The sequence below is a fragment of the Xenopus laevis genome, chromosome 9_10S (assembly GCF_017654675.1).
Source record: "Xenopus laevis strain J_2021 chromosome 9_10S, Xenopus_laevis_v10.1, whole genome shotgun sequence".
Classification (NCBI taxonomy): Eukaryota; Metazoa; Chordata; class Amphibia; order Anura; family Pipidae; genus Xenopus; species Xenopus laevis.
The window spans coordinates 60430764-60443208 of NC_054388.1; the positions used below are offsets into that span (position 1 = coordinate 60430764).

The 12445-nt window shown below is 39.3% G+C and overlaps 1 protein-coding gene across 4 annotated transcripts in view; it reads left to right on the forward strand.

Moving 5' to 3' along the window:
- Positions 1-3635: 3635 nt before the first annotated feature.
- galnt13.S (polypeptide N-acetylgalactosaminyltransferase 13 S homeolog) overlaps positions 3636-12445 on the forward strand; it is a 170924-nt gene continuing 162114 nt past the window's right edge. Inside the window, exon 1 of one of the 4 annotated variants that reach the window (XM_041577760.1) lies at positions 3636-4525. In XM_041577760.1, the coding sequence (XP_041433694.1) occupies positions 4384-4525 (142 nt within the window). In that variant the 5' untranslated portion in view covers positions 3636-4383. 4 annotated transcript variants of the gene reach the window in all.

Sequence of the window (12445 nt, forward strand, 5' to 3'; positions counted from 1 at the left end):
CCAGTATCTGTTAGTGATTCTAGCTTGGGGAAAAATGTTGCATATACACTGATTATAAGGTACTGCAGTGATAATTATATTAAACGAAAATAATTAATATCGACTGTTTATTGCCCATCATATATATGATAATATATTAATAAATTGCAAGAAATTACTTTAAATTACTTCTAGCATTAATGGGCAATGAGTTATAGAAACCATAGTAAATGTTTAGGAAATTCCCGGTCGGTTGGTTAGGGAATATCCACCAGGTGGTGAGCACTATATACAGTTGAACTCTGATTGGTCACACATTATCCTCTGAACTATTGTCTATTCAGTCTGCAGGATCTAATTTGTCTGATTGATTTGGCGACACGCATAGAAGGTATAGATGAAGCCATGGAGATTTCACATTTTGTCACACGTGTCCTTTTAAAGCGCCACATCCTGCCTTTCTTTTGAGTGCAGATACTTGGAAATTCACAGGTGCAGGACAGAGTGCAAATTGCACCACTGATCGATCCATAATGATTTTTTTTTCATAAATCAGACACAAGGTTTTTGAAAAGAGATTTGCTATAAGTAAGAATTCTTTTCCTTGCACTGGCTTCCACAAATATTGCATTAGAAGGAATATGCTGATGGAGGGTTTCAATAAAATGCATCACACCCCCAGCCAGAGATTATTTATCCTATATTAGTTGGTCACTAATATTAGTTGCAGTTGATCAAATATATTAGTTGCGTAGCTGCATAGTTAAACATCATTACCTTTCAGTCTAGTCATGCTCTCTGTGACATGAGGCCACCCGCCATCCTTTGCCACTAAGCTATATCTGCTGCTGCCTTGTGCAATGAAACAAATCTCCTCTTCCAAATGCTTTCTCACTGGCAATAAAGTGGTAGTAAAACTTACTGCATCTGGTGTTTAGTTTTTCCAAAATTGCCTCTTTGGGGGACTCCCCTGCAGCTGAACACATGAAACTGGAATGCAGGGGAGTGCAGGTAAAAACGCTCGTCTGTAAGAGCCCATAGTGTGGCTAAAATTGCAAGCTGATCAGTATCACCTTCATAGAATGCAGATGAAGCAAACAGGTCATTGTGGTACATCACCTATTAGGTCTAAATGGATATTGATGAGGGAATCCTTTCTGTTTTGCTTCAGTGAAAAATTCAAAACACATTAAAGTCTATGGGTGATATCTTTGTAGGTGCAACATTTTTGTCACATGCAAAATTTACAGCGCTGTTCCACAAAACACAGTAATCCACGGTGAAACCAAACATGGCGAGAAGAATCGCTCATCACTATAAATGGAATTTCACACATATCAATAATACAATTATAGTTGCCCTTTAAGGTTCCAAAATGAAAAAATTGTTTAACTTGTTCCCGATTATAAACTTTCCTGCAATTTACATGATGTTGTCCTGCTCCCCTGAGAAGTGTTTTTAGATTTCTGCAGTAAATATATGATTATATTTGAACAAAAGTTGTACCGCATTTGTGCACTCTAATCCTTGCCACTCACTCTAAGCTTGCAGAAGCAAGATGTGTGCAGGCCCAGCACCATTTTGCCTGCAAGGCTATTAAATATGTATGTTTATAGCTGAACAGACACACAATAATAAAGCATTTGCACGGAATTATTCAAGTTTTTTTACTCATTCTGGGAGCATTGATAGTAGCAAAGCACTTGTCCGATGATTCCTTCTTCCCACAGAATAAACAGCTCAGAGAAAGCTCTGTTTTGTGTTGCACTGTATTTCTCACTGCATCCTTGCAATAAGAAGAGCAGTCTGGATAAACGCAGGCTGAGATTCAGCCCAGTGTGGCCATAAGAAACACATCCTGTTTTTGTAAACACATGCACTTGCATATATACTGAATTACTTATGAGACAGGGGACCAGGGGATGAGCATTGATCAATTGATCAAATCAGTAACACTTCCATTGTATTTAAACACATTTTTGCTTAGCCTTGGAGTGCACCCACAACCCTCCTATAGCCAGAAGCTGCAGACTAAGCTTTCACATGGTTTGTATCACCCTTACACCGACGCCTTTAAATGGTGGTCTTATGCTTTTAAAAAATGGGTGTTGGTTTGGGCAGTGCTCTCTCTTAAAAGCAGCAAAAGCTAGTGGCAGGGTAGGATCTAGCCCTCAAAATGAAACTAATGCCAAGGATCAGGAGACACTTCTCCCAAGTATTGCTACTATGCAGGAAGGTACAAGCCTTTTTATACTATGACCGGAGGTAAACAGTTAGGGACCTTGGTATGGGGTTTACCTTGACGTGGTATGGTGGCCTATCAACTTTATGATCATAACTTTGTAACTAAAAACCCCTGTTTTTGTAAACACATGCACTTGCATATATACTGAATTACTTATGAGACAGGGGACCAGGGAATGTGCATTGATCAATTGTCCAAATCAGTAGCACTTCCATTGTATTTAAACACATTTTTACTTAGCCTTGGTGTGCACCCACAACCCTCCTATTTCATAAGAAACACATACTCCATTTCAATGACAATATATAAAACTGTTTATTTCCGCAATAGTTTCCAGTTCTGTATATTTATTTACTGTAACTAAATAAGAGTATGTAGGTGTAAGTATTGCGTGTGACATATTTACAGTACACAGAAATGCAGCTTTTACAGTGTGTCCTTAGAAGAGACCTTTTTCATATACCAATATACTGCATGTTTTGACCACTAAGTTTGCTGTAACATTTAAGTCTATGGAGAATGGCAGCTTAATACAGCTATATTTGCAAAAGCAAATGCACAGAGAATAGATATTCAGTGTCATTTACTTAGTACAGGACTGGTAAGTAAGTAAAATGAGTGCAATACACCATGGTTTATGCACATTACACCCGAACTGTCCTGAAGAATTGCCATAGGTCCTGCCCTGTGTTGATGAGGGTCAGAGGGAGACAGGTGTTTTATGTACTCATGTTTAACTATGTTTAGTAATTTAATTTATGTGTAGCTGTGAGTGTCTCAGCAATTGATAATAGCACCCCTAGTGGACATCAACAGGTGATGCAAAAACTCACATTTTCAAATGTAAATATGCAGAAAAAAGGGGAAATAAATGGAATATTAAAGCTCTTTAATAAATAATATTTTGCATTTTCAAAAGCTTTGGAATTGAAAGCAGTGTTTGTCTCCACTGCTGGTCTGTTATTTAGCTGCCTTCTGTTACATTGTTTTAAAAGTTAGAACCACTGGTGCAGAGAATAGAATGGGACAGACAGATGCCGCTGTCAATGTCAAATATGTATACATATAACTATAAAACCATTGCACACGTATAATGAATGTACACTGGGAAATTGCTTAGACTCACCATTTCTTACATTATTTTGGAGTTGACACCCCCTGTAAGGAATGGCACTGTACATTTTACACACAATATGAATGCTAGTTGCTTTAGCCAAGGGTTAAGATTCCAGTCCGTTGTCACTGCTGCTTACCCTGTGCTTTCTCTGGCAGATTTCCCTGCATGCCTTAAATAATTGAATACAGAGCACTGATGTCCTGAGGGTGCACAGAGATATCTATTGTCAGAACCCTCCCTGCCTCCCCTCTCTCTTTAGTGTTTGGGGGGGCTCTGTTGTGCTTGTGGGCTGCAGCCGCTTCTGACCTCCACGTGCTGCCTCTTTTGCAGGCACCACCTGCTCAGCACCCTCCTAATCTCCCTCTATTTAACCTTCTGCTGTTCAAACTGCAGTAATAAACAACACTGTCCATTGTGCTACTCAGATAAGAATATGCAGCCTCCAATCAGGAACACCGACCTGTCTCCAATGAAAAGCCAGCTTACATTCTAATTCCCGGGACCTACTTCCCATCTCAAGGTTTCCTTGGCTGGAAATCAGTCATGTAAGAAGATTGGGCTTTTTTTCTTTTCTCTTTTTTTTTTGCATTCCTCTAGGCTGTGTGTATTCACGCCGATGCATGCAGAGAAGATGCTAATTGCAGCAAATGACAGACTAGAAATGAGAAAAAAGGGGCAGAACAAGTCAAATCAATAGGAAATTAAATTCCCATCCTTTTTTTTCTTCCCCAAGTAACCTGGCAACACATTATAAGCAATTCTAGCCAATTCTCCTGTTCTGCAGCTTTGCCACCTCTTGCTGTTGCAGGCGAAGCCCAAGTGCTCAGGCTGCATCTACAGATGGACATCAATGGTAAACGTCTCAGCATCCCTGCCTAAAACTAAAGTTCATCAGCCCTGAGTGTTTTGGTTTTTTACCGCTTTCATCTCGCTGGGATGTCATTTGCTTGGATTTCATGTTGGATTACCCCCGGGTGGCTGGGATTGATTTCAGTGGTGGCTGCTTCTTGCATGGTGTGACAACTAGACACCTACTAAGGACATGAGAAGATTTATCTATTGCAAAGTGGTTCTGGCCACGTCTTTGGTCTGGGTGCTCCTGGATGTCTTCTTACTTCTCTACTTCAGTGAATGTAACAAATGCGATGACAGAAAAGACCGATCGTTACTGCCTGCTCTGAGAGGTAAGACGGAACTCCACAGTCTGGTCACTTTACACATGGTTTCTTGTCTGAAAGGAGATAGAAGTCTGGGGGGAGGGGGGGCACCAAGGATAACCTTCATCTGCTAAGGTTTATATTGATAAGACAAAATGAGCAATAATGCAATACAACAAACCTTAAAATATTCATAATAATAAAGGTTAAAGAAAAAACATGTCACTAGTTAAAGTCACCAAAATCATAAGGCAAGTAGCTAGGTTACACTTAATGAAGGTGTATAACATTTGACCCCTAAATCATTAGCTAGCTTCACCCCATGAAATAATTGCAACTTATTGTTTAACATATTAATATAGCATATATTCTAGAAAGCCAACGTAGGATTTCCTGAACCTCACAAATGACTCACTAGCTACCAGCTCTGTTGGTGGGGAATCCAACATCATGCTGCATTCTGTACAGCATATGACACATAAAGGTACCCTTAAAACTTAGGAGTCAGTGATATCAGAATTCCCAAGAACCACAGACTTAAGTTCCAAACAACTGGAGGAGCACAAGTTCACCATCCAAGGTCAACATTCATGCCTTGCATTCTATTTTACAATGTATGTAAAGCTTAAGATGGATACACAGGTTTTATGACAGTGGCATTGGAAAAGGCACCTAGCCACAGAGCTGGATAGACAAGGAAGCCATTACCCTATAGGGACAGTGGGACTATTGAGAAGCAACAGGCAGCTCTGAAATTTCTGAACAGTTACACAAGTCCTTCAGGTTTGTTGTCATTAAACGCTTCAATTTACAAAGAGGTTCTGCCGAATAGGCAGCTTTATGCTCTTCAGCTACTGAAGGATCCCATTCCCACGATACCTACAACCATAGCTGGCAGTGTATTCCTGGGAGCTGTAGTTCTGCAGTGCTGAACAGAGCCTGTACTTTTTATCTCTTAGCTTTCTCATAGTAACTCCCTCTGCAATGATGGATGTTAATGCTGGCAAGCAGGTCTATTCCCTTTGGCAAGTTTAGCGCATGAACCTGGTTTTTAGCTTTGCAAATGGTGCATTTGTTATTCTAACAAAATATCACGTGTTATCTATAGTATTAGTGGGTTTGCAATGGATGAACATACAGAACAAGCTCGCCTTAGTTTGATAGTAACATTTTTAACTGACATTTTCAACATCATTTGTATGTTTACATTAACATTGTAGAAAATTATTTTGATTTCCCAGTAACTGTATAACCCTAGTTTAATTGGCCACTTGCAACTAGTACCCTAAGGTTTTTGCTCAACATAGATACCTAACTGTGCCAACAACCTGCAGCAATCAGTGTTTGATGGGTGCAGCTGGCTTGGACAGTGAGGTATATTTTAAATTAGAATTAAGTGCCTACCATACAAGCCTGGTGCCGGCTGGGTAAAGTATAAGCATGGAGGGTGCCTAGTAGTGATGAGATTCGAGGAATCCCATGGATTCCATGTTTTGGCATTGCCAAATTTTTCTGCAAAACCACAGCAAAATGTTGCTGTTTAAAAAATGTGTGTGAAAATAATGTGTCAAAAAAATTCAAAAGATTCAAACATCTGTATAATAAAAGTCCTTTTCAAATTAAACGTGAAATCCAATTTCTTTTTTTATTAATTTTAAGCATTCATAGGTCTTTTAAGCTCATTTACAAAACTCAGCTGTCCATCAAATATTGTCTGCCCCTCCTCTATGCCTTAGACATAGAGGCGGGGCAGACAATTACTTTCACTTTCCATTAAGCACTTCCTAGATGTTACTGCTCTCCCCACATTTCCCCTGTTCTCTTAACCATTTAATTGTGTAGCCAGTGCATGGGGATGGACATCAGGTCCCCCATTCTGGTGCACAAACAAGATTCTAAGATGATACAAGGCTTGCCTTAATAACAGTGTCCACAAAATGGCTCCTACCTACTTGCTATAATTATGAATTCCCAGACCGAAGGAAACAAGATTGAAATAATTTATATAGTCTAATTAAAGTTCATTAAGTTTGACTAATGTGATAAAATAGGATTTTGAATAATTTTTTTGGGTGACAGGTCCACTTTAACTTCAGTTTATTTTTTCCAGGAAAAGACACAGAAAAAACACCTTTTAACTTAAATACATTTTGGGAGAAAACAAAAAATTTGTGCAAAAAAACCCCACTGGCTTCAATGAGTGTCACTAATTTTTTTCAGCAGTTACGTGTAGTTTTCACCAAAGCAAGGCAGGATAGATATGCTTATCATTAGTGCCTAGTGCAGCTAGAAAACCCAAGGTGGTTGAAGGTGAGGCTGCAGTATAACATGTTCCTATACATGCCACCAAAAACAAAAAAAATTGGTGTAATATGCCATATAGTGCTGTAACCATGGATTAGTCTTTAGTGTCAGACTGGGGTGACAGCTCCAGCCCCTACAAAATGCCCCCCCATGTACCATTTACCATTTTTCCCTCTTGTGGTCATGATCAGGGATGGGAGAATTGACAGATTCCCTCAGTTCCCAGTGGATGAGCAGGCCTTGGTCAGTGTGGGTCCACCAGGTTTTTTTAATGGTGTCTTTCATGGTGACAGCCCAGTCAACCCTGCTAGTGCTGAACACAGAGAAATTAGTCTTTGACCAATATTACTTCTGTGGATATTACCATCCTCACAGAATTTCACATCCCTAGGAGACCATGTAGTGCCTTCTAGTTGAGCATATGGAAGTACGCAACCAACATTTCTTGATACAGTCCAAGGTGGAATTACAAAGTATTTCAGTACAGGCCATGTTGAGTGTAGGAGCCAACAAAGGATTCATATTAAACAGAACTTTGACTGCAGACCTGGCGTTTGTTTTGATGTCCTGGAAATGGTCTTACCTTTACTGGTTTGCACTGACCCAGCTATACTATGAGGTGTAAGGTATCAGCAGCAAGGAGGGAGGATCAGGGGTTATGCAGATGGCCTCTCTTATAAGTAGCTTGCTGCAAAGGAAGCCCTTGCTCCTAGGAGAGTTAGTTCACAGTGCTGGGTTGCAGAGAAACAAGGCAGGAGTACCTGCTCCCAGCAGTGTTGAAACAGTTGCTACTATCGGCCTTGCTGGCAGTACTGTGTCACTGTTCTGACAGGGACAGAGGAAAGAACTTTTGGCCAATGCATTGCAAGTACAAAGGCTGTGTGAGATTACTGACAGTACAGACAAGGGGGACCTTAGGACCTGTCACAACTTAGCCATGGGCTCAGGACTGCTGCTGTTTCCCTCAAAAGCCCAATGCTGTGAACTGAGAGAACTGAGAGGATTCCCTGTGCAGGAGGCTTTGATAGGAGAGGCTGCCTGCATACACAATTACCCCATGGACCGCTGACCCTGCAGTCTTCCTCCAATCTGAATTCTTTATTACTTCAAAATATGAAAACTTAAAATAACTTGCTAAAGTGCCCAGAGGCGCTCTTTAACGTTATAGTATTATCCATTAATATGCTTGATTATCGCTTCCAACTTGTCTTTAAAAAACATTTTCTTGATGTCTTTTAAATTGATTCTAACCCAAGCAATTCTGTAAACACAAGAGTGATTCTGTGATGGCTGGAAATGCCATGTTAGATTACATGTGGAATTTGCAGCTAGGAATAGAAATCAGGGTATTGATTTGTCAGAACTTTGATTTGGTATAAACCATGGGGATTCATGATAGGCTGAACGATCAAAGAGTTTTTCTTTTCTCTGCTTTGCTCTTTGCATGGTTTTGACCAGCAGTTCTTGGTTTAAAAAAAGTTTTGAGCAATTGAAGTAAGAGATAAGCAAGTCATTCCATAATATTTTCTTCAATAAGAACAGCAGATAATTTAATCATTCTGATGATCTGGAATGGTTGCATTCACTGATTCATTCTTCTGCTCAATTTCAACTCAATTGTGTCTCTGTTCTTAAAAATAATATATTCCTAATGGATGCAAATGGAGTGGTTCTGTGCTGAGGAACTTCAAGTCTCAGAATCCATCACTTTAAAATGGAACACATGAAGGAGGGTTTGCATGACTCTGTGTGCTTATGGTGGAGGGTAGAAAATGGTTTGTATGAGAATCATGGTTTCCTAAACATGGAAGCAGGTGACATGGTTGTGCGTTAAACATAAATATACCAACTCTTACCTTTAGCTTGTTTAAACTGCATTAGTCAGGAAAATATGGCTGCTAAGGGCCGTGGAACAAAAACAAAACCCTTTTTTTACTCTCTCTCCCTACTGCTATTCAAACACTGAGTTTTAAACTGTAATCCCAGTGTCATCAGCCATTTGTGGGCATAGATATTGTGATATGAACATAGGTATCTTTCTCATTAGCACACGTGGATCTGTCAGGATGACTAAACCCCGCCATTAATCTCCTCTGGAACTGGCGCTGTTGGAAAGGAATGATGTCTGATGTGCAGAGCCCAAGCATAATAATGTGTTCAAGTGACCTGATCATGATAGCATTCCTTTTATTCCGCTGTTATTTAATTAGATCACAAAGTCATTATCAATTTAATTTGCTCTATGTATTTACCCGATGTCTTTATTTTCAAGAGGAGAGGTTAGAGCCAATTGGCTGCTCCGTGTTTTTCAGACTAGGAAAATGAGACAGACTGAATGAGGAGGCCCCAATCACAATTTTTAAAAATATAATGATGATGGCTGTTCCATATGCAAAATTGCTATTTCATTCGCAATATAGTCCACGTCCAAGGTCATAAAACTTATTCCATCTCAGGATAAAGTGATGCCACTTCTAGATTTACCTCTATTCACTTGGTCCTCCCACTAAGACTAGGAGTGTAATTCAGCTCCATATTTAAAATTCTTATCTGTACTGACCCAATTATTACAGTCTGAGAAGTATCTAAATACCTTTTCTCCCAAGGTTATAAGGACACAAAATATTTTCCAGCAATTAATGTATCCGGTAAAATAGGTTTGGATTAAAGCAGCCATCCAAGGTCACAAGGATCTAAGCCTTGGTCTCTATGGTAGTTTGAGATCCCATGTCAGGAACCAGCTGCGATAAGTCCTCCCCCACTTTTTGTGTATATATTGAAATCCTTGCACAGAAAACAGATGGTTAAGAGGCTTTATAACTTCTGTCTGTTATTATTTAAAATCTTCAAAATCTCATTTTCCAAAGACATTTTGCACTAAGGGCAAATTAGGGTGGTCATGCTTGGCCTATATCACCACTATGCCATTATTTAGATGACCACATGCTTCCTAATTTCGTATGAATGTCCTGTATCCTATAAAAAAATGGGGAAGGTCCCCATAGGCTTCCTAACAATTTTCTGATCAAAGGAAAATCCTTCGATCGATGGATTAAAATCCTTCGAATCGTTCCATTGAACGATTATTCCTTCGATCGTAGGAATAGCGCTAAATCCTTCGACTTCGATATTCGAAGGATTTCAATTCAGCAGTCGAATATCGAGGGTTAATTAACCCTTGATATTCAACCCTATGTAAATCTGCCCCTTAGTAGGCGGAAAGCACATCAATTACTTGACTCCAGGAAACCGGAAAGACCTGTTCAGTTTGTTTTTTATAATTTCTGCACACCACTCAGCAAGGGATAGTAAAGGGGAGCAAATGCAATTTGGAATAAGCCCATCCCTTTCCTGGTTAAGGTTTAATAGGGTAACTGGCACTGGTACAAGCAGGTGGAAAAAGTCATGAAAATCCCATGTACAAATTGTCATGGGAACTCAAGAAATACAGATACTGAAGGAGAAAGGAAAACCTGTCCTTGGTTTCTAGGTCTGCAATAAATCCATTTGAACTGACAATGGAAATAGAGCAATATCTTGGAGACCTCTTAGGTGCTTTCTATATTGATATCCTATAATAAATTGGAAAAGGAATTTCCCAAAAAGTGGATACAGCTCAGATATATTGAACTGCAGTTCCATTCCTTCAAAAGAACTATATCTACCTTGGATTGATAATGGGATTTTGGCACATTAAAATGACCTGTTAGGCGCCATGATTATTATAATTATCAAAAGAGGATACATGTGACCAGAGTTAAAAATGCATTTAGTCAAAAAGGAATAGGAGGAAAGTCGGGCAAACAATGAGCTTTCTTTTGAGGCTGCATTTAATATTGTCATATAAGGGGCAATTTATAATGTGGAAGGCAAAGTGCAAAATCTAAAAAAACTTTACTACTCAACTGCTGAAGTCTATATAGGCCTGTCAAAAAGGGCCAAGTGCTGGAATATAGCCCCCAACTCCAAAGGGCACTCAATTCAAAAATTCAAAGATATATTTCCAGTCACTGGACTGGACTGGAAATATATCTTTGAATTTTTGAAAAGTGCAAAATCTGCCATGTTTTTGCACTTTGCACCCTGCCTTCCATTCTACATAAATTGCTGCATGTCCCTCTCTAAATACATGAATAAATGAACACAGTTTTGACAATTCTGAGTTCATAAGGGGCAGGTGTGGGGTGGCACATAGGTGTCCCCCCATCCACCGACTGCCCCCCCACCTGCTCACTGCCCTACCATTCTGATGCACATGTTAGGCAGCGCAGGAGGGTGCAAAACGTTCTGGAGCAAGGTGCATAGAGCTGCCCAATTCTGGACAGAAGTGCTCTCAGAATGATCACTAAGGAGTGTGCTTTTGTTGTCTGAAGTACTGTCAAAGTAAATGACCACTATATTGTTTTTTGAGACACAGCACCCTAAAATATTTTTGCACCTTTGAGCTTATTACACAACTTATGCTGCGAATGTTTTATGGTTTCTCCGTTTAAAGGCTATATAGTCTATTATCCCTCCTATACAGAATTCCATTTATTGGATCAATGTGTTAATTTTATACTTTCCTGGTTCCTGTTAAAAAGGTACAACACAATAAAGTACACATTTTCTGCATAAGGAAATTGTGTGCTGCTGTTTTGTGTCCTTTTTTCAAGCAACCACTATGACATTAGAATTTCGATTTTTTTTTGTGTGTTTTTTGTGTACAACAGCTCTGTTCTTTGGATGTATTATCTTATATTTCCAAGAGGACTGGATTGCAGGTTATACATCCATGCTTTAAACTGTGCCATATCATCTAAAAACAGCTTGATCCTAAACAGCACTTTCCCTCTGTTATTTCTTCCTTTACGAGCGCTCATATTGTTATGTATCATGGACATAAAATGCCAACTCTTCTGTTCAGGCTGAATATTCCTTCTTTAAATCTTCCACTTTCCCACTGAGTAAAAAACTCAGCTGACCAGTCATTTGAAACACATCCGAGAATATAAAACAAGCTGTAAAGAACATGATGAAAAAGACATTTTAGTAAAAATAAAAGCTGTGAGTTATGTCAAGAATAGGCAGCAGCATTCACCTGATTTTCTTTGAAGATATGTAGTTCTGCGCTGAAGGCATATTCTATAATTAATATAATTTATTTATAACTTGATCTGTTTTCTCTCTGCATGAGAGACCCTGCCTGTGGGAGCTAATTGTAGTGAACTAAAATATTTTTATTACAGGTAAAATATGTGTTGATTATAAGTATATTGGTGTTATATGAGGCAGAATTCCTTTCCATCCCTTTACATTACCTGTATAATATTTATAGGTAATCCTTGTTCCATACTGAGGCATTGTCTTACTGAATCATACCAGTTATTTATGGCTACTATGGCTGTCACTTTATTGAGGCCCAAGGCAGGCTTGCACTTATAGTTATAGATACATTCATGGATAATAATAAGGACTTTCATGGTGGCAGTCTGGGGCACTGAGTTGCCAGGTGGCCGTGAGAGAATCCTTTCATTGAAATAGATCATATGGATTGCAGGGACTGTGAATATAAAGTCATCTTTTTGTATAGTGGCATAACTATGGAGGAAGCAGACCCCGCAGTCGCAGGGGGGACCACGGAAAAAGGGGACTGGGACTGCA